General features: G+C 36.4%; 3 protein-coding genes across 6 annotated transcripts in view; 1 reads left to right on the top strand and 2 right to left on the bottom strand.

Annotated features, from left to right (window-relative positions):
- Positions 1 to 444: 444 nt before the first annotated feature.
- sec22bb (SEC22 homolog B, vesicle trafficking protein b) lies at positions 445 to 4649 on the bottom strand. Of its 2 annotated transcripts, XM_079897468.1 has the most exons (6): positions 4416 to 4623; positions 2724 to 2821; positions 2505 to 2614; positions 2031 to 2191; positions 1792 to 1938; positions 445 to 1631 (listed from the first exon to the last, which is right to left on the bottom strand). In XM_079897468.1, exons 2-6 carry the CDS (start codon positions 2739 to 2741, stop codon positions 1477 to 1479), a joined length of 591 nt encoding a protein of 196 aa, XP_079753594.1. In that variant the 5' UTR covers positions 2742 to 2821; positions 4416 to 4623; the 3' UTR covers positions 445 to 1476. The 2 variants fall into 2 exon arrangements, with proteins under 2 accessions (XP_079753594.1, XP_079753593.1); XM_079897467.1 differs by lacking the exon at positions 2724 to 2821 and having other exon boundaries at positions 4416 to 4649.
- Positions 4650 to 6204: 1555 nt separating this feature from the next.
- npl (N-acetylneuraminate pyruvate lyase (dihydrodipicolinate synthase)) lies at positions 6205 to 12871 on the bottom strand. Its single transcript, XM_079897465.1, has 12 exons — positions 12745 to 12871; positions 12496 to 12565; positions 12328 to 12401; positions 12142 to 12229; positions 11322 to 11379; positions 11034 to 11109; positions 10832 to 10924; positions 10523 to 10671; positions 10378 to 10424; positions 9433 to 9517; positions 9273 to 9312; positions 6205 to 6949 (listed from the first exon to the last, which is right to left on the bottom strand). The coding sequence occupies exons 2-12, from the start codon at positions 12561 to 12563 to the stop codon at positions 6804 to 6806; spliced, it is 924 nt and encodes a 307-aa protein (XP_079753591.1). The 5' UTR covers positions 12564 to 12565; positions 12745 to 12871; the 3' UTR covers positions 6205 to 6803.
- A 1296-nt stretch (positions 12872 to 14167) lies between these two features.
- Positions 14168 to 21755, top strand: part of edem3 (ER degradation enhancer, mannosidase alpha-like 3) — a 12401-nt gene continuing 4813 nt past the window's right edge. For 2 of the 3 annotated variants that reach the window (XM_079897460.1, XM_079897459.1), the window contains exons 1-14: positions 14168 to 15352; positions 15454 to 15499; positions 16622 to 16722; positions 16820 to 16859; positions 16961 to 17073; positions 17183 to 17333; positions 18784 to 18918; positions 19358 to 19463; positions 19586 to 19683; positions 20441 to 20566; positions 20642 to 20725; positions 21022 to 21105; positions 21296 to 21420; positions 21590 to 21755. The exon at positions 21590 to 21755 is cut by the window's right edge and continues 9 nt beyond it. In XM_079897460.1, coding sequence (XP_079753586.1) covers positions 15246 to 15352; positions 15454 to 15499; positions 16622 to 16722; positions 16820 to 16859; positions 16961 to 17073; positions 17183 to 17333; positions 18784 to 18918; positions 19358 to 19463; positions 19586 to 19683; positions 20441 to 20566; positions 20642 to 20725; positions 21022 to 21105; positions 21296 to 21420; positions 21590 to 21755 — 1482 coding nt within the window. In that variant the 5' untranslated portion in view covers positions 14168 to 15245. The remainder of the gene's footprint in view (positions 15353 to 15453; positions 15500 to 16621; positions 16723 to 16819; positions 16860 to 16960; positions 17074 to 17182; positions 17334 to 18783; positions 18919 to 19357; positions 19464 to 19585; positions 19684 to 20440; positions 20567 to 20641; positions 20726 to 21021; positions 21106 to 21295; positions 21421 to 21589) is intronic. The other variant, XM_079897458.1, reaches the window with a different exon arrangement.

The following is a 21755-nucleotide window of genomic DNA, read 5'->3' as shown; positions in this document are numbered from 1 at the left end:
GCATTTTCATTTTTTTACCAAAAGCTATTGCTTCTGGTAGATAGTTGATAATGATGATAATAATAGTAATTCTGCATGTTCCTTTAATGTCCCCCCCTCCTCCCTTTCAATAGTAATTATGACCAGACCACATGACATTTAACACATGACACATAACTTTTTAAGGATATCATGTTAGAAATTCCCATCCAAGTTCATGCTTTCCAATCGTAATTCTAAAGAACTAGTATGAACATTCATGTGAAATGAAACAAAATGAATGGCCTACTTTGGCAACGAAAGCCCCAAAAGCCACAGGCCAATGATACAATTTCTTTAGGTATGATTGGCAGTGACCTTGTATTGAGACTTAGTGCATCTACTACTTGTATCTACTAGTCCAAAGATAAAAAAAAACACTTATAAATGCCAGAGTGAACTGTAAAACAGAAAGAAAAGAGAAACTGAGTTTGAATCATTTTATTGTAGGTTTAGTAAGCTGAACAAATGCTCTTCTGATGAACATTTTAGCCATATCTGGTTGGTACATGGACGCCTGGTTGGTTAGAGTGTGTTTAATTCTTCAATGCACGTACAATACAGACTAGTGTAAACTCTGAAAGAAAAAGCTGTAGTAACCCAAGTCAGATATCAACAACCATGCAATAGTCAGGACCTCAGATCCAGATATACTGTTCTAAACCGCACTGGATTACATCTGACCCAAATTGAAAAAAGTGGCAGGCCACCACTCTCCCCTGACACTAGTTTCAATGATCTGGTCTGTATTGAGTAACTGGACATAACCGCAATCTCCTCACTGCAGTGCAAGTGTTGTTTGTTGGGCAACTTTTGCACCAAGAAAACAATAGAAAGTTCCATAAATGTACATCTGAAACTAATTCAAATTAAGACTTAATAACCACTCCATTTCATAAGGCTTTCAGAGATATGAGTTGAATTCTTGTATAAGTGGTTTATAGATAGGAGACTAACTGGGCGGACAGTACAATTATACATTTTGTGCTGATAGTTGGGGTACCAAAGCTGCCCCCCAAACTCCTCTTTCCAACCCACAATGTGCTAAAACTTCAAAACTGAATTAACATACTTATGTTAATGAATCATTAATTCATAGGTTTAGGATTCACTGCTGCTCTATGGTACTGTTATACAGTATATAAGATACATTTTCACGAACGGAGGGATTTCACAAAGACAAACAGGAAAGCACGCTTTCATTCTCTCTCTCTTTCACTCACACACACCAAGCAAGCGCAGACTAACTTCTGTGTAGTTCATTAAACAGATACCAGTGAGGATCAGGCTAGGGATTCAACAGCCTGTTAGGAGGGAAAGTGCCGGATCCGACAGTCTTTAAGAACAGGCTGTGGCTTTTAAAACACAACGTGAGCTTGTCGTCATTAGAGAGTCCGTCTGCTTTTCACCTGTAACCCTCTCAAGAGCCTCTTCTTCCCTCCGCATATCCGTCACACCTCACAGCCACCAGAAGCGTATGTATACGATCAGCATGATGAAGAAGACTCCACCCGCAGCTAGCTTAGCGTACGTGGAGCGAGTGTTCAGGTACTTAGCGTCGCTTCTGTATTTCTTCGACAGGCTGGACAAGTTGCTGGCCTTTGAGTCCAATGCTGAGGAAAAAAACATTTGAAGATCTAAAAAAATACAGTACAGAATTTTGCAGGTTTTGCTCAGGGATCTTAAACCCTTTCGGGCCAATGACTTCTTTAATGAATAGAGAGGCTACCATTTTAAAAATTTGGGGGGCCAATCATCACAAGCATTATTTACCAGATAAGGCCTCTCCCCGCTGCAGAACTTCTTCTATGTTGGCCACCATGATTCTCTGTACATCCTGTAGCTCTGTGTTGATGTTGCTCAGGTTCCTGCGTGCTCTGCTGTCGATATATGACTTTTTGGTCTTCTGAATATACGTATCTTTGGACAGATAGGAAGACAGAATTACAAGGTTGTCTCTTGATAGGAAGTAGATGAAACTCTGGCTATGGAGAGAGAGTGAGGGCTATTACCAAACTCTATGAAAGAGTAGGGCCTGGAGACCGTAGGCACCTTCTTGCCATGTTGTTCGTGAAACTCTGCCTGCAGATCTTCCAGATAACCGAAGGCTAGCTTTTTAGGAAACACGGCCTCACAGAGAACCAGATAGCAAACGCCTTTCTCTATGACGTAGCTTTGAGAAGAGATGGGAAGAGACACATTTTATTAGCAGTGGGTTTTATCGATCACATATTTTTGAGTGTAAATCTTGAAATCGCAATTTTTACCTACTTATTATGAGAGGAAGAGAAGGTTTTCTATATATTTTTCTATTTTTGGAGCTGTGGTGTGCCAACTTTTCTCTTCCTTTTTGCAACTCTTTGTGGTTGAGCACCCTCATTGAGCTTTTTACCCATTAGATGTGTGCACACTTTGTGTTTGAACTTACTTATTATAATCAACTATTTTATAAGCTTCAGTGTAGTTTTAATATATTGTACACTTACTGAAAAGCCATTGATCCAGCTTCTAAGGTGCATCGATTGGGACTCTGTTCATTTAGTTTGCGGAAGAGCTGTTTGGCTTGGCTCTGATATTGCTGGAGGTCTCGACCCATCTAAGAACAAAAGTGCAAATTTATTAGATAACACACTTAATCTTACACTGATACATGATTTGACTCAATCCTCTTCAGAGGGATTTCACAAATCTAAAGGTGAACAAACCTTTTCACTTCCCTTCATGGCAGCATGAAAGGAGGAAACGTAAAGATGTTAGACCTTAATCGAACGGCTGCTGTAAAGGTAATGAAACTGCTGGGCACCTATTAGACACATTAACACCATTTGGAACAACTCTACAGAATTTTTTCATTAGTTCTTCCAAATCTACCACAGCCCAAAACTTTGTCTTAGTCATTTAAACATCAACAACAGAGTTTTTACAAGCTAAAAATGAGAAACAAAGGAAATAAGCTGATTTGCAGTTTTTTTTTTTTTTTTTTGTGGCAAATACATAAAAGATGTTTTGCATCAGTTTATGGACAATTATAGCAGTTCAGCTGAACATAAAAAGTTACAGTCAAAAACAATACTGAGTGAAAAGTGACAAGCGAATCACATACTCTTTTTGTTGAAAGGGAACAGATCGTTTTAATTTACACTTCTACAAGGTCATATCTGGCTACATAGTTCTCTGGATTACAGAAATAGCACGTACGCACACAAATATAATTGAGAAAATTCATTGTTTGCTTGTCCTCAAGTCATTCCAAACTAGGGATGATTTAACATACAATACCATTACAAGATGCACTTCACACTATAACGTTAGTCTCTTCCTCACACAGACACACTTCTATACTCATATTTATCGTATGAGTATAGAAGATGTGGAGATGTGAAGCCCCTGGTCACTATACTTTGTTTTTTTAAATTGTACAGAAAAATAGAGCAATGAGCATTCTTCAAAATAGAGACACTCATTTTGTGTTACATAGAAGAAAGGTATACAGGTTTAGAGCTATATGAACATGAGTGAATGATGACAGAACTTTTCAGTGAATTATCCTTTTAAATACAGTCATTTTAAATCATCATAGCATCACTATCGTTATTAAATGAATAACATGAAGTACAACTGAATTTTTGAGGAAATGTGTCTGAAACCGTTCATTTAGGGGTTTAACCTAAAGTGCTTGACTCTAAACATAAAAAACCTATATGGAACTAATCATATCATACAAAACCTATATGGAAAAAGAAGCTAATGTTGTTTAAATTTAGCGATTATATGCGATTTAATTATCATACTGGCTTAATACAGTATCGACGATGTTAAAAAGATTAAAAACACCATTAAATAGTCATTTGAAAATGAAGTCAGAATAATACATTATGAAAACAATTATCAAATATTTTTATGATGTTGTTAACTTATTTGCTTGTGTTTTTAAACTATTTATTTTTTAAAAAAAGGGTTAATATTTAGGGCGAAGACAAACGGAGTAAACCAGGTGCGAGTTCACATCAAGACAGAAGAGGGCGCTGTTAGATCAAAACCACTCAAATTATACGGTTACATCTCATGATTAATGAACCATCTCTCTGTGTGACCAATTACAGCTTTCAAACTGAGAATAAACGATGGAGACGACTATAATAGATACAGATTTACTGTTAGATTCCAAATAAAATATTTCAAATGAATGTAAACACTACAACGACGAATTACTGAAATCTGAGCTAATAACGGCCAGATTAAAAGCTCTGTGCTGTTGTGGATTACAATTCCGGACAACTATACACTTTTAGAAGAAAACGCCATGTTTTCAGGGCATTGCTCTTTGATTTGTCACATCTACAGCACACATAGGCCTAGTGTAGATGATATAATCTGATAAATCACTGAGCTCATACCTGCTCATCCTCCTGCATTGAAGCGGCCAGCGGCAGTCCATCCGCCAGGCGCGCGATCATTGTCAGCAGCACCATTTTACTGTAATGTCAGATTTACACACAGCAGGTGTGTGTGGAGCGGTTAACAGCTGTGAAAATATCTGTGTCTGGATTACAGCTTCACAACACTCCTCCGGAGTCCGTACACTACGCTGAGCTGGCCGGAAATACGTAAATATTCGGCGTCACCGTATTATTGTCCCGCAGCGTTTTACTTTTTTAAACCACTATATTTGGTTCCGCATATGATTGGGGATTATATATGATTATATGTTGCTTTTAAATGACATAAATTAATGATTTAGATCTGAAATATTTATCTAATATTTTGCCTGGGTCCTATCTAACAAGAGTTGACACGTAGAGAGTTAACACGTTAACGTTAACTCAGTTAACCCATTATGGCCCGGTTTCACAGACAGGGTTTAGACTAAAACAGGATTAGGCCTTATCAATTAGGACATTTAAGTAGCTTTTATGAACATGCCTTAGGAAAAAAAAAACATTTCTGATGTGCATCTTGAGACAAAACAATTGCACTTACATATTTTAAGATATGTCAGTGCAAGTTGCTTTCAGTTAAAACAGCTCATACATGCAGTTTAGTGTGGGACTAGGATTACCTTGTCTGTGAAATCGGGGGTATATGTCCACCATGGGATATTTATTTACACAATTTTACATAAATATATTTACATTTGTTTCTCCACATAAAATAGCTGAAACAAAAGAAATAAAAACAATTATGCAATATTTGTGCGCCTACTGTGTTTCAGCACAATATCACTGAGATTTTAGCCTAACCTTAGATATTAACCTTGCCTTAGGCAATATTTAAAAACTGTGGCCTTTATTATTTCTGACTCCCCCAAAGATCACATCAGTTGCCCATTACATGTTGAATACACAAACAGATATCAACGTCTTGAATACAGATTAATAAATTGTTGTTGTGATGTGATAAATCATAACTCAACAACTCCATTTAGTTATTAATCGTTTTTCTATTTCTGCCATGTGAAAAACATTAATGGATACATTTCCAAAAATACCAGAGGAAGGGATGTATAAAAAAAGTATAAACCGGTTAAATTTGAGATGTCATAGATGTTACACAAGATGTGTATCTTGTAAAAAAGTAAAAAGTGTATCCACAATAGTATGTGTCCAGTTAAAGAAAAACAGTCTCTAATTTGTATTCAGACAGCTTTTTCTAGAGGAAATGTGGTCATGACATGAATTTTAAATGTTTCTGTTGCAGACACTTTAGCTTCCTTTACTTGCATTCTCACTGGGAGGAAATAGCACGTGTTGTTCCTGTTGCTGCAGCTGATAAATGTTCTGTGAAGTCAGCACTAAAACCAATCATTAGGTGATGATAGCACAGTCCAGTGTGTCCTCATCCCTGAAATACTAGTAAAACATAACATACCACCCCTACACTGTTTCCACAGCTACTTGAGACTTTCATATACGTTTGTCAACTTGAGTGTGAGTAAACAATAGCCAGAATTTTAATTTATGAGTGAACTATCCCTTTAAGCAGATATTAGGCGGTCTTCAATGCGTGAGGTAAATCCTAGGGCTCTCTAACAATAAAGTGGAAAGGCCAGAGAAAATATGGTAAGAACAAACAGTCAAAAAATAAAAAGCCACTGCTGACCAAACTCATTAAACTAGAAATTTCAAATTATAACAGGCAGATTTCAGGCTATTATGAGGTTGAATCAGAACTTCAAAGGAATATCTTGCATTGAATTTCGAATAATAATCTTTATTCAGTTAATTTCAAGATATAAAAATGTCCCTTTTTGTATTTGCAAATAGACAAATCTGCAAACATAAGAAACTATTGTTTAATGCTAATGGTCCATTTACAATTACATCAGCACCAGCCAAAGGAGTGTAATTAATACAGTATTAAAGAATATGTATAAAATCAAAGAAAATGTTAAAGATTTCATATGTCTGTGGTTTCCCACATGTAAGCATAAGACAAGAAATAACAAAACGTACAAAAAAGTATTTGTATACGATTTAGGTATACAAGATGAGGATAATTCTTAAATCTTTTGGGTAATTCAAGTAGGTTCATTAAAATTGCTAGTTTCATTGTAATGTTATTAAATATATAAAGTAAATGCAACAGATTTAATATATGCGTTTACAACAAATGAAACATTAAAAAAGGAAAAATCAAGTATAGTGTATGAAAAGTAAAAAGCAAGCAAATATAAGATACAGTACATTAAAATGCTGTAGTGTAAAGAACAGTTTACAGCTCGAGAACAATACAAACCATTTTTTTGTGCAATTTCATGTAGGTTCACTGAAATTTCTACTTTTATGTTAATGTCTCTGAGAGAAGTCCTTGATTTTCTGTGCTATAGCCTGGGCCTTTGAGACGGAGCACGGCAGCAGCGGGAGTCGGGGAGGACCCAGCACTAACCCTGACACTTCACTCATCACCTGCTTATTCACGCCCACATCAAAACCTGCAGAGCAAACATGATGAAATAAAGTTAATCAAAAGTACCATTTACACAACAACAACAAAAGCAATGTCTTACTGACACCTCCCAGCTGTACTGGGAATTCAATACCATTCAAAAGTTTGGGGTCAGTATAATTTTATCTTTTAAAGAAATTAAGAATTGTATTCGGCAAGGACCCATTAAACTGATCAAAAGAGACAGTCAAACAATTTATAATGTTACAAAAGGTCATTTCAATTTAATGCTGTTCTTCTGAACTTTCTATTCATAAAAATTCTTAAAAAATGTGTCACGGTTTCCAAAAAATTATTAAGCAGCACAACTGTTTTCAACATTGCTTTACAAGAAAACAAATTCAGCATATTACAAGGATCACATGACACTGAAGACTTGAGTAATGGCTAATTAAATTTTTGCTTTGCAATCACAGGAATAAATTGCATTATAAAATATATTAAAATAGAAAATGGTTATTCAGGGTTCGTACACTTTTTCCAAGGTCAAATTCAAGCACTTTTCAAGCACTTTCCAGGGCCATTTTAAAGCTTTTTTCAGCACCTTACACTACTGTAAATTACATACCAATACATAGTTAAAATTATTATTTAGTGTTTTTATCACATCAAAAGAGATAAACAGCCAAATGTTTCATAATAGCAGAGGGCTGCACGATATTGAGGAAAAATGAGATATGCGATAACTCATTAAATAATGCGATATTCAATATGCGCTACGATAATGCTTAAAGTGTGTCAAATTAACTTAAATTATCTTTAAAATGATATAACCTACACATACGTGTTTCACAATCTTTTTTTGATAAGAAAATATCCCTACAACTTCTGACAGTGAACATCAGTGTTCTGTAGCATAAGAAGTGTTATTTTAACATCACTGGGGTTCAGGGGTTCAGGTTATCCTACATTAGGTTTATTTAACAACAGAAACTGATTAATCAAATGTAAAAATAAACACTGCTTAGTTTTCACTGCATGAATTAAATATACTGATTCTTATTAAAGCTACAAAAGTTAGCCTATTCAGCCAAAAGCAGTGAGTGATTTTCTTTGTCTTTTGTTCATGAGCCCAGTTATTGCAAGCCAATGCGATATGCAACTATGCATATTGTAATATATACATTTGCAATATTTCGATATATTGTGCAGCCCTAATATTTAAGCCAATCACAAGTTTTATTCTTCAAAATGTATCACTAAGTATATAGCCTAAAGCATATGAATAATATACTTTTCATTATATTAATGTCCAAATATTGCTTACCAGATAATGTGATTTATAGGCTGTAAAACTGAATTAATTTCAAATATGAAGACTTGGGATTTGAACAGATATATTTGACAGGCCTTCCCGTTTTGGGACACATTCTTTGAACAATATCTGAGTGCACAGGCACCTGCCTGATAAATGCATTTCATTGCCAAGATGTCTTGGGCCAAGACATAACGTTAGCTAATACATTTACTGGAATAGAGCAGTGTAAATATTGCATAGGGCCATCCTAAACCTTACAGTAACAGTATACTACTTATGACACTGACTGATTTCAGTTCAGCAATCAACGACTGTTGTTATGCACTGGGCTAACGTTTGCAGGTTAATTTGCACGTTGCAGAACTGTAATTTTGGCAATGTTCACTGCATATTCCACAAATGAACGTGACATAACGGACATGCAATACTTACATTACATGATCACACCAAGTACTCTCAGTCACTAATGGCCCTTTCAGATAGGACGCGGACCGCGCTGCTCTATGAAATGAAACGATATATTTCAATGGCTTGCGCCACGCGACTCGGACCAAAGCGGAGCTCAGCGAGCTTGCGCGCACGTCGCCGCGGTCAAAGTTTAAAATAGTTTAACTGTTGCCGCTGCGTGGCCAATAAAAACGGTGCATCCAAACAACCGCGGAAATCAAAATGAAAACTCCGCCTACTTTTGCTCTGGCCAGCGTAACGCGAATCAATCTGTATCTGATTCTGAAGGGCTAAAAAAAAAATTCTCCATTTAATAAAGAACTATTTCGTCAGAAAGATATTTCTTGTGAAAGAAATACAGTTACAAATTCAAGCAGTTTCAAGCATTGTATCCAAAATTCAAGCACTTTTCAAACCTTGAAAACACAACATCAAAATTCAAGCACTTTCAAGGATTTCAAGCACCCGTACGAACCCTGTTATTTTAAATTGCAATAATCTTTCACATGTTTTACTCTATTTTTGATCTAATAAATGCTGCCTTGGTGAGCATAAGAAACTTACAAACCCCAAACATTTGAAAGGCGCAAAACAGTCAACTCACCAAGGTTCTTAGCAAATGTGATGACCTCCATAAATTCAAGCTGTAAACAGAAGCAAATTCATTAACCTGAATATTAATTCATTAACCAGAACACACGCTGATGAAGTAAAAACAGTCCAAAAGCACTAAATGAGAAATGCACATGGGAAGAATGATGTACCTGCAGGGCTTTGGACTGCATGTGGTTGCAGTTATCAAAAGCAGAAAGCATCTGGTTCACTATGAGTCCGAGGTAGTTATATGTGCTGGAGAGGATAGAGAGAGTGTTGCATGGTCTTCAGCAATGCATTATTTATAGGTTAAGTTTTTTAAGCTACTGTTTTTCAATCAAATCAGCCACAGGAGACACTGAATGACAAAATAGCTATGTTTCCAAATTCCATCCACCTACTTTTATGCGAATTTTGGGATATTTCATAAAAAAAATATTTTTTTTTCAAATGCTGGATGGAAACAAAGAGGTGCAAAAATTCTGCAAATGTACATTAAAAAAAAATTATGCACACAATAGAGGTGGATAATTTCTTTTTTATCAGACAAGAACACATGCACATAAACTATGATGGAAACACATTTACCAAATAAATATCTCGATGTGCAACAGAAACTCATGTGACTGCCTCAACAGAGGATGTGATTGGACAACTGCACTAACCAGTGAATCAATTTCATTGCACAGCATCTCAAATGTTGGCTTGATCATTCTGAAATGCCTGAGCCAAAGTCTGTCATCAGAATGATTTGGTATAACGACCTGCCAGAAGTGTCTCACACGATTGCGTTTCAAAGCACCATTCATCTGCCTCCGAATGCAAGATAACATTACAGTGTTTATAGAATTTTGCTTGTGCGCTCTGAGGCACAAGTCATTTATGATGTACAAAAAAAAAAAAAAAGAGCCACGGTGGTGCAGCAACTTCCATTTTTATTACGATATTTTGCACCAATTTTCCAGAAAGTGATGATTTTGTTCACGTGAACACATAGCTAATGTATTATCAGGAACCACAGCGAGACCACAGAAAGAAAACCAGTGAAAGGGCATGCATTTTTGCCAACTGAGGCCAGAGAAAGAGTTGTAAGATGCCATGATGTTGGCACTCACCTTCCTACTGCTCCATGAACACCTAGTACCAAAGCTCCCAAGAGTTGCTGTGTAACAAAGTGTGAAGTAAAACATATAAAATCAAAACCGCAAGTTATATAAATGTGACACTATCAGGAAAAATACAGTAGAGGTGATTTCATACCTCATCTACTCCGAACAAGACAGACCATTTATGGGACTCACAGTAACAGACACACTGTCCGAGATCCCTCAGGTCAATCCCGCTGTATTTCACTCCCTGAAATGAGGGGATAATCTGCTCTATCCCATTTAGCACATCAGCTGCCTCCACTGAAGAAAAAAATAAAGAGGAAACAGAGACTGAACCACAGTAGGAAGTCAATCTCTCACATGTGAATCTGACTCATTCAAAAATTTAGTTTTCAATTCTAAAAAAATTTACTAAGTGTTTTGACTGCCAGTAATGATGACGACATGGGGCTGCACTTACATTCAACACCGGTCATGGCTGGAATATGATAATAATACATTGGAACATCTGGAGCAGAGGTGCTCACTTCCTTTATAAACAACCTCAATGCATCTGTGAAAAGAGGAAGGTCATTTGTTTTATGAAAATCATACAAAAGCACATTTGGCAATACTTTAACATTGTATTAAATAAGTAGATTTTAGAAAAAGGGGGTTAAAACCTGCATTAATGGGTTTGAAAAAGGAAGGAGAGATTACTGCTATGCCGTCGGCTCCTATACTGGCGGCATGCCGAGCCTGAAGGAAAGTAAAAAACATCCACTCAGCATTTTAAACAGTCACGAGGAGGGAACTAGCTGTTTATCTGCACATGCTGTAACACGAATGGATAAACTGCGAATGGGAGGACAATATGTAACAGCGGGACTGCGGTTAAGAAAATGGAAGAGTGCATAAAGAAAAGTGGTATATGCATGTGAATAAAAGGGGATGTGAAGCAGTGTGCTCACCAGTTCTTGAGAGTCTTTTATACTCATGCAGCCAACATGAACAACCACTTGCTCAAGCCTGAACACAACACATACAGTATAAAGAAATTAAACATCTGGCAAGGGCAACTTCCATAAGAAAAAAATAATAAAGATGTGTATTAGGGTGTTTCCTAACCTATAAACAAATTTGTGAACCTTTAAAAAATAAACTGTCCACTTTGTCCACTAATAGTGTCCAACAGTGGACATACGTATTGCATCACTGGAAAACTGTGTTATTTTTGCCAATTCCCCCTGAATAATCTTTAAAATGTCCACCACATATGTAGCTTAACTGCTAGCAACACCACAGTCATGAAGTCAGGAAAAAATGGCCAACTCCTTTGTCTTGCTAATTTTATAGCTAGAAATGGACGTATCCTAAACACACACAATTATTTACACGTTTCATATAATTTGACATTATTACTCATTAGGAGTAAAACTGCTGGTTGTGGTGGGAAAAAAGTATGTGAATCATTTTCAAACTTAGTATGTTTTTTTTTCTCCCACTTTTTGTTTAGATTTTTATCGTTTTCAAGTTAAAATTCATATTTCAAATTTCTTATGATGGATTTGCCCATTTAAAAATGGGATGTCTGGGTCAGCAAAATCTACAAGAAATAAATGTGAGAAGTAGCAGAAAATAAATGATGAAGAAAGACAGTAAACAAAATGCTTAATGTGCCCTTCGCAAGTTTTTCTGTTAAAATAATATCAAAATTCAGTTACTTTTATAACCCCTGGGACATAATCATTACCCATAGCTGAAAAACTCCATAAACATGCAATAACTCACTTGCCCTTTCCATGTTGGCACCAAGCTGCAGCAATCTGCTTCCTTTCGTCCACAGTTAGAGAACAGCCCTCGCCTGTAGTGCCATTAACTACCAAAAACAAAGTGGTTTAGATTACAAATAACAAATGACAAAACATGCTCTCTTATTCCCCAAAATCTTTGATTAAATTAATAGGTTTGACTTACCAAACACACTCTTGACATTCTGTTTTTCTATTAGGTAATCAATGTATGGTCCAATTACAGAGAGATTGATCTCCCTAAAAACAGCAAAAGTTGAATATCATTGATCAAATCACTGCAAGCCATGTATATGATTGTGTAAAGCTTTGTTTTAGGAATAAAGTATTTCACCCTTCTGCAGTAAGTGGTGTGAATGTAGCTGCCACGAGACCAGTGAGCTTTTTTACGCTTCGAGACATCTCTGCATACACAACAACGAGAAACCGTGTATTATTAAAACGTCAAAGCCTACTGACCAATTCCATTGACACGACATGTCATACATGTAATAATACAATCAGTTTTTAAATCGGTCCAGAAAAAGTTTTTTCCGACCAAATACATTTGAATTCAGTCCACAATTAAAAGACAGTCGCTTACCTCCCTCTTTCTTTGGCTAAAACCGTTCAACTCAGGCACTCGTTGCACCACTGCACATTTTTGTAGTTCTACATGACGTCGCAGCCATAGACTGTAAAAAATAGGTCGCAGCACGAGCCAATCATGTGATGCATGTTTACGAGGAAGCAACGTAAGCACTTCTTCTTCTTCTTTGAGATTTTATTGGCGGTTGACAATTACCGCCACCGACTGGTATATGGAGTGTGGATCAAAATGACATTTTTATATCCTCTCCCTCAAATTAGTTATTCTAAGATACTGAAAAAGAAAACTATAACATTCATTTCCCGAGTTATTTTAGACAGTATAGCATAACATGTTCCACAGTTTCTTCTTGCCCACAAAATTCACACCTTCCTGTATCATGTTTACCCATTTTATAAAGTACTGTTTAGTCTTGTATGTTCAAATCTCATCCTTGATATTATTATCTCATCTCTCCTGTTTTTCCTGCACTTCTCATCTCTCCCACTTTCGTTTGAATTCTGTAAAACCATCGACCTTTCTTCTCCATATCCCATTGTTTTTGCCACCTTACCTTCAACCTTTCCTTAATAACACTCTTGATTTCATTCTTACTTATACTAGCACTTATGTTAATGTCGTTGTTGTTTATGGCTTCTTTTGCTGCCTTATCTGCCATTTCCTTGGATACCAATATGTGAGGGTACCCATAAAAATATCACTGTAAGTCCCATCATATGAATTCTGTAAAATGTTTGCTGTTTTTCTTTTAAAATGTCTGGTCTACTTTCCGTGGCTATGTGTGGGTACCCATAAAAATATCACTGTAAGTCCCATCATTTGAATTCTGTAAAATGTTTGCTGTATTTCTTTTAAAATGTCTGGTCTAATTTCCGAATTACTATATTGTAAGCTAACCGATGATGAACTTGAGTCTGAACAAACAACTGATTTCAAAGGTCTTATCTCCTCTATCCACTGTGCTGCTAATAATAGTGCAATCATTTCCTCTGTAAACAGAAAACTCATCACTGATCCTTTTCCTTCAAGCCTACTGATAACAAACTCTGGAACAGTAAAAGCAACTCATATCTTATTGTCTATACTCTTTGATGCAACTTAAGTACTTGTTGCTACATCTTGAAAAGTAAAATATGTGATAGATTAGGCAGTTACTTTTTAATTTTATTTAGAGGACTTGTATGCATTATATCAGAGACAGATTATATTAAGAAATGTGTTGTTATGAATTTTTTTGAAAGCAGACAATGATAAGGCGTGTACTTCCAGTAAGATGAATAAGAAATATATCTTTTTGGGGATTTTTTACTATTCATATTTTCATTTGTTCGCTAGCAAGGCATGCTGGGAACTGTAGTTTCTGCACCACACGGTGACGGTTTACGGGGCGTGTACGCTGACTACGCTCGGCCCGGATGCGGATGTTGTCGTCTGCCCGTAAGACGGGAGGTGATTTTCATTCACTCAGCGATTCTGAGAGAGACCTGTGGCCCTTTGCATTACACCTGACATAAAATAACTCTTACGAGGAATATTTTTATTTGTCGGAATCTGGGAGCTGAATGGACCATCTTGTCACTCGTGGATGATCGAAGAACAGATTTAAGATATTCTTTCCGCTAGTTACTGAAGCGTTATTGCTACAAAAACAAATGCCCAGTGGTGCCGAGCTGTCATCGACGGGTTAGCCGGCGAGCTAAACAACAAAGCGTGACGGGGTTAAGAAATCTTTTTTCCTCAACTCATCTTGACAACAACATTTCGCTGGATATTTTATTTTTGAATAACGCCGTAGCATTTTCTACATGGGTTAAACTTGTTTTTAATATCACGAAGATGGGATTGACACCCGCATACTATCTAACTAATTGCAATCAGGTCTTGTAGGATCAATACGATGCGTTCTCTTCCTCTTTCTGGAGTTGTAAACTGCTGATCGTGTCACCCATGGTGATGGTTGCTATTAGAGTCAAAGCATCTTTTCCCATGGCCCCATCTGGAGCTCTTCTCGAGCCTGTCTCTGCTGGGGATCTACAGTGATGCAATTGTGTTGTTGTTTTATAACTGATACTCAATAGAGAGTAGCATGCCGATGTGTCACGTGAGTGCCAACGTGTTATCAAGGTGACAGTCAGGTGTGGCAACAGCAGCTGACTGACCAGCACTAATGAAAAGTGACTTGATCTGTGTTCCTTCCTTAGTCATTTTGTAATAGACACTAAAAGCATTTCAGAAATGCACCAGAGCTGCATTCATCCAAGAGAGACGTTTAACGTTAGATAAGAACAGGAACCATTAAGTTATTGAGCTGGAACAGTGAATGTATTCAAATTCTGTGGGTGTTACTGAATCATATATTTTACATTCAATTTGAAAATGATGGACCAGAAGTGGAACTCTAACTTGGTGCTAAATAAACATATCTAAGGCAGGAAAGAGTTGCCTTGAAGATTGGAAGCAGTCCGTTGTGAAACCGGTGGATTAGAGCCGTGCGGATGCTTCATTCTGCAACTATGTTGCCTGCTTCTTTGCTGCTGTTTTTTATGGGAACCTCCATCAGGTTATCAGAGACCATGAGCAGAGATGAGAGGAACAAACTGAGGTATGTGTCTATGTGAGGACATGTGAAAATTTGAATTGCTTGCCACATGAATGACTCCATATGGTGTTTTTCTTAATTTAAGAAATGCTTTTGCTTCTCAGGAACCAAGTGGTGGAAATGTTTGACCACGCTTATCAGAACTACATGGTATGTACACAGTGACTAATAACTTTACTTGTTGACAGCTGGGTACACATGGAAGTTTTAATCCCACTTTTCCATCAGCATCCAAAGTTATGTGTGTAGTTTTTCTATGTACGTTTTTTTAATGTTGAAAGAAGTCTCTTATGTTCACCAAGGCTTTTGGTGAATATTGTAATGTATTTTTAAAATATAATTCATTCCTTTGATGGCAAAGCTGAATTTTATATCATCATTACTCCAGTCTTCAGTGTCACATGATCCTTCAGAGATCGTTCTAATATACTGATTTCGGTCCTCAATAAACATTTCTTATTATTATTATCAATGTTGAAAACAGTTGTGCTGCTTAATATTTTTGTGGAAACCATGATACTTTTTAAAGGAATCTTTTATGATAGAAAAGTAAAGCATAACAGCATTTATTTGAACTAGAACTCTTTTGTAACATTATAAATGCTTTACTGTCGCTATTGACCAATTTAATGCATCCTTGCTGAAAGTATAGCTACATTTCTTCAAAAAAAAAAGTGACTACATTTCTGGTCACACTTTATTTTCATGTGCAGTTGTTACAGTATAATTATACAAAGAAGTTCTGAGTAATATTAATTATTAACGTACTTCTTATAGGTTTAGTATATTATTAAGGTTTAGCTTGATGTTAATTGCATGTAATAAATGATGCATAATTTACTGTTATTACACACTGTTCACATGTGTAACTAAGGCACATTGAAATAACATTTCTTTCTATAGAATTTTGAGAAATGCTATTTATTTATTTTTCTACATTGAATGTCAGTGTTGTTTTGGACCCCACTGACTATCAGGGTATGGACAAAAACTTTTGAAACATTCTTCAAAATATATTATATATAGATTTTATATAGATTTGGAACAACATGAGGGTTATGTAATGATGCTTGAATTTTTATTTATGGATGAATTATCCCTTTAACATTGCTCATTTGCCGATAAATGTTCCTGACAAAAAAACAAAACAAATAAAAAAACAGGAGTGTTGCGAGGATAGGGGAAGGCAGATTAATGTTTGAGAGAACGGCATTATAATTAAAATCTGCCTGGTTTCATCTAATTTCATCTCTGTTCTTTTCATTTTGACAGGACCATGCCTACCCCGCAGACGAGCTGATGCCTTTGACCTGTCGTGGGCGAGTGCGTGGACTAGAGCCCAGTCGAGGGGATATAGATGATGCCCTGGGGATGTAAGTCAGTTGGAGATGTGTTAAAATGTCTCTTTATTCATTCATTTTAAAAGAAATGTCAAAACTGAGATGAAAACATGTTTTCCTGTTCCGTCAGGTTCTCCCTCACGCTCATCGACACTCTTGACACTCTAGCAGTGAGTAACATCTCAAACAGAACTTGAAACCTCTTGCAAACACTCATATTTACAGTTAAGCCCAAAGTTATTTGCTTATGATCTTATCTGACATCTCACAGCTGCTAAATAAGACGGTGGAGTTTGAGGAAGCAGTGAAGAGAGTATTGAAGGATGTACGGTTGGATAATGACATTGTGGTGTCTGTATTCGAGACCAACATCCGGGTGCTGGGGTGAGTAAGACATCTCTGTCAAGAGGTTCAAAGTGGACTGACGTGCATTTAAAATCTGTCTAGTAAATTGTGGCTGTTTTGCTTGTGTAATACTTTACTGTTCTTTTAGTGGGCTGCTGGGAGGCCATTCCATGGCCATCATGTTGAAAGAAAGTGGGCAAATGCTCTGGTACCAGAATGAGCTGCTGCACATGGCTAAAGATCTTGGACTCAGACTGCTACCTGCATTTAACACCAGCAGTGGCTTGCCTTACCCTAGAGTGAGTGAAAGCACGCATGTACATGCATTGCATATGCAATATGATTGATTAAATGTCATCATGAAAATATGTTGTACATGAAATGTTTTTTTTTTTTTCTTCTTTGTTTTGTTTGCGAGCATTTATCTTTATGCCTATACAGTATACACACACCACACACACATTCAGACAATTTCTGTTGATTCGGCTGTTCTGGGCTTTGCATTGGTTTGTTGCATGTCTGCCTTAGGGAAATGAAATCCCACAATGACTGCACGTGTCATCAACAGCATGACCGCCCTTTTCACTGTTCACAGCTGTTAGTTTATTTTACAGACCTTCAGTTACAAAGCATTCTCAACTTATTACATGTCTCTCTGGAATACCTGATTCTGATTGGTCACAGCATTCTGCAATTTTGTTTTAATGACCGCTAAACGAAATATTGTCTAGTAAGGAAACAGATTTCCTGCATAGAGCTATGCTAATTTGATATTCTTGTGTAATATTCCGCAGCTGCTTTATTCTCAAATAATAAAATCATTTGGTAACACTTTACACTAAGGTTTCATTAGTTAACATGAACTAACAATTAACAGTACTTCTACAATGTTTATTCATCTTTAAAAATGTTAATCTCAACATTCACTAATGCATTTTTAAGAAAGGTTGTATTTGTTAACATTAGTTATTAATGCACTGTGAACTAACATGAACATGACATTTTTTTTAATTAACATTAACAACGGTTAATAAATGCTGTGAAAATATGTTGCTCATTGTTAGTTCATGTTAGTTAGTGCATTAGCTAATGTTAACCAATGAGACCTTATTAACGTGTTAATAATAATTCTTATTTAATAGTTAAATAACCTACTTTTATGTAATTCTGTTAACTCTAATGTCCACTTTAATGTTAATCCCCCATTATTTATTTTAAATAATTAATACTTTTATTTAGTATTTAGTACACATAAAATAATGATCAAAAGTGATAAAGACATTGCTGGTCTTTTGAACTTTCTGTTAATTAAAGTATCCAGAAAAAGTTGTATCACAGGTTTCAAAAATATATTAAGCAGCAAAACTGTTCTCAACATTGGTAATAAAAAAGAAATTATACTTGAGCACTAAATCAGCATATTTTAATAATTTCTGAAGGATCATGTGACACTGAAGACTGGAATAATGGCTGCTGAAAATTCAGCTATGCCTTCACAGGAATAAATTACATTTTAATGTATATTAAAAAACAAAACAGTTATTTTAAATTGTAATAATATTTAACAATATTACTGTATTTTTAATCAAATCAAATAAATGCAGCCTTGGTGAGCAGAAGAGACTTCTTTCAAAAACACACACTGACCCCATACTTTTGAACAGTATATTAAAATAAATCCTGCTGGGAAATATTCTGTGATAAATCCCCTTGATTATGACTCTGATTAATGATTGGCTGCATTTACAGGTGAACCTGCGTTATGGAGTCCGTGGACCTGAGACCCGTACAGGCACCGAAACGGACACCTGCACCGCCTGTGCCGGGACAATCATCCTTGAATTTGCAGCCTTGAGCCGCTTTACTGGAGACCCTACATTTGAGGTGAAATATTACAATGGCTTCATGTTGCAAATTTGAACTAATGTCACTTTTGTTGAGTTTCTGAAGTTATAACATTCAGAAATGTCCTTATTTAACCTCCAGAGAAATGTTTGAAAACCTTGCGTTCTGTGTAATTCATGTTGACCAAAGCATTTAAGGTCATCTGATTGTTTTGTAACAAACTAACAATGGAGCACTGACGTCATTTCGGCCTGAAGTGTTGATTCCTGGAATGTTTGTACACATTCAGTCTACAGAATTACAACATCTCTTATGACATAACTGTGCCATTTGTAAGACACACATCATTAGCCGTTGTGTTGTGCACTATGAAAAGTATTATGAGGTCAGGACTGCTCTCATTTTGTGTGGTGAAAGAGACTTACAATGACTAAATATATAATTGGCCAGAATTTACAATTCATTGTATTGTTCGCAGGCTCATGCGAGAAGGGCTCTTGACTTCCTTTGGGAAAAGAGACAGAGGAACAGTAATCTAGTGGGAACGACCATCAACATTCACTCAGGAGAGTGGGTCCGCAGGGGTGAGGCTAAACTATAGTCAACAACCCACCCAAAACATAAAACAACTGTGCTCATATACAGACAAATAAGGTAAAAGTCAAGACAGAATCATGATTTTTTTTGGTCATTGTTCCCTTAACAGACAGTGGAGTTGGAGCAGGCATAGATTCCTATTATGAGTACTTGATGAAGGCTTATGTATTACTGGGAGATGACCAATATCTGCATCGCTTTAACACTGTGAGTATCACTCATTCTTTTGTTAAAGACATCATAATCTCCTTTTCGCCTTGCGTCACCAAGCCGTCTTATTTTTCAAGCCCTTTCCTCTAAACACCTGTCATATTTAGACAACTTTGCTAATCCAGTCAAAATGGATCAAATTAAGTCCCACCACCCTACGGTTTTTACAAACACCATTTTAGATGTAGTATTTTTAACATTTCGAACATGTATTTTTTCATTTATTTTTTCATTAATTTCTTTGTAGACTGGAGTAGATTATATATTTATATTATTTTATTACACATTTATTAATTCATTTATAACTATTATTATTATTTTAGATTGAATTGTAATAGTTTGAATTATTTTTATATTCCATTTACTTGTTTATTTTGATAGACTAGAGTAGATTGTGCATTTTAACATTATGATTTATTCTTTTTTTTATAATTATTTATTCTTTTGTTATTTGTTTGTTTTAGTAGACTAGAGTAGATTGTATATTTCAACATTTTGAATTATTCTTTTTATATTTCTTTTACTGCTCTATTTATTTAGAATTGTCATTTTTTGTACTTATTTTATTATAATTGATCATTCATTTTATTCAGAATAGAAGCCCTTGAACATGTTGCCTGTAATTGTAGGGTCCAAAATAATTTATCATACTTAATCTAATGCGAGTTGCATTTTAGTTTTGCCTGCCATGAAATAACGGGTCTCTTTATCTTTTTTCTGTATTCATGAATTGTGATCGTTTGACATTTTTCAGCACTATGCATCCATTATGAAGTACATCAGCCAACCACCTCTGCTACTGGACGTCCACATCCACAAACCCCTGCTGCCGGCCCGCACCTGGATGGACTCCTTGCTTGCCTTTTTCCCAGGATTGCAGGTGAGAAATCAGTGAGGTCATTGTCTCTCTGAGTTTGCTATGAATATCCAAACATATGAGTTTTGCTCTTTGCAGGTTTTAAAGGGAGATATCCGGCCAGCCATAGAGACGCATGAAATGCTTTATCAGGTTACCAAGAAACACAACTTCCTTCCTGAGGTAGATCCTCTTTTCAGCTGTCTGTCTTTTGAATATCATCACGGTCAATTCAATTCGATTCAAGCTTTATTTGTCATTGCATAAATACAGTGTATTAACACAACGAAATTTCAGGTGCTACTCCAGATCAGTGCTTTTAAAAAATAAATGATTAATAAAATATGTACTAATTAATAAATATGTATCAAACAAACACTCCCCATTCCTTACATACAATTCACTCTCTCTCTTTTTTTTTTTTTTTGGTTTATAAACTCTTCTTGACTGCCTTGCTCCCTCACGTACTGTCTCGCCAGGCGTTCACCACTGATTTCAGGGTTCACTGGGCTCAGCACCCCCTGCGGCCAGAGTTTGCAGAAAGCACTTACTTCCTTTATAAGGTACAACTGGGTTCTCAAACAAATCTCAATACAACATCTCCTTTACTCTCCATCATGTTCCTTCATATCAACCTGCAAATGTGACCCCATTCACGCTGCATTGCTCCTGCTGAGGTGCATTCGACTGTGTATTTTCATGTAGTGAACCAGGGAGACAATACAAATGATTAACTGTGAATTTCCTCTGAAGGCAACCAGAGATCCATATTACCTGGAGGTGGGCCGCACCGTACTGGAGAACCTGAACCGATTTGCTCGAGTTCCCTGTGGCTTCGCTGCTATGAAGGATGTGAGGACGGGAAGTCACGAGGACCGGTAAGAGCTGGAGTTTATGGATAGTTAAAGAGGATGTTGGTTTATGTGCTATATTTTTGTACAGATAATTTGAGTGGATTTTGTAAAGTGAGCATTTATGAGTAAAGAGTGGGTGGCAAGCTGTCTCACGGCATATTTATTTCCCTTCATCACCGCCCACTTGTTTCAGCATGGACTCGTTTTTCCTGGCGGAGATGTTTAAGTACCTGTTTCTGCTGTTTGCTGAGGAGGAGGATTTGCCTTTTAATGTAGAGGACTATATCTTTACCACAGAAGCTCATCTGCTGCCTCTCTCCCTCTCCACTGCCTCAAACTCGCAGGCGCCCCCTGTCGTC

The sequence above is a fragment of the Squalius cephalus genome (genome assembly GCF_949319135.1).
Source record: "Squalius cephalus genome assembly, chromosome: 16".
In the NCBI taxonomy this organism is placed as follows: Eukaryota; Metazoa; Chordata; class Actinopteri; order Cypriniformes; family Leuciscidae; genus Squalius; species Squalius cephalus.
Note: the sequence above shows the minus strand (reverse complement) of the source record. Positions and strands in the feature narration are given on the sequence as shown.

What these genes read in the sequence shown, in the direction of transcription:
- sec22bb (XM_079897467.1), bottom strand. Translation starts at nt 4,490, where the DNA reads ATGGTGCTGCTGACAATGATCGCGCGCCTGGCGGATGGACTGCCGCTG. An exon ending in GCTGGATCAATGGCTTTTCA is followed by an intron (nt 2,192 to 2,504) that starts GTAAGTGTACAA and finishes CTCTTCTCAAAG; the next exon opens with CTACGTCATAGAGAAAGGCG. An exon ending in GCGGGGAGAGGCCTTATCTG is followed by an intron (nt 1,632 to 1,791) that starts GTAAATAATGCT and finishes TTTTTTCCTCAG; the next exon opens with CATTGGACTCAAAGGCCAGC.
- npl (XM_079897465.1), bottom strand. Translation starts at nt 12,563, where the DNA reads ATGTCTCGAAGCGTAAAAAAGCTCACTGGTCTCGTGGCAGCTACATTC. An exon ending in TGCCAACATGGAAAGGGCAA is followed by an intron (nt 11,380 to 12,141) that starts GTGAGTTATTGC and finishes TGTTGTGTTCAG; the next exon opens with GCTTGAGCAAGTGGTTGTTC. An exon ending in AGCCATGACCGGTGTTGAAT is followed by an intron (nt 10,672 to 10,831) that starts GTAAGTGCAGCC and finishes TTTTTTCTTCAG; the next exon opens with TGGAGGCAGCTGATGTGCTA.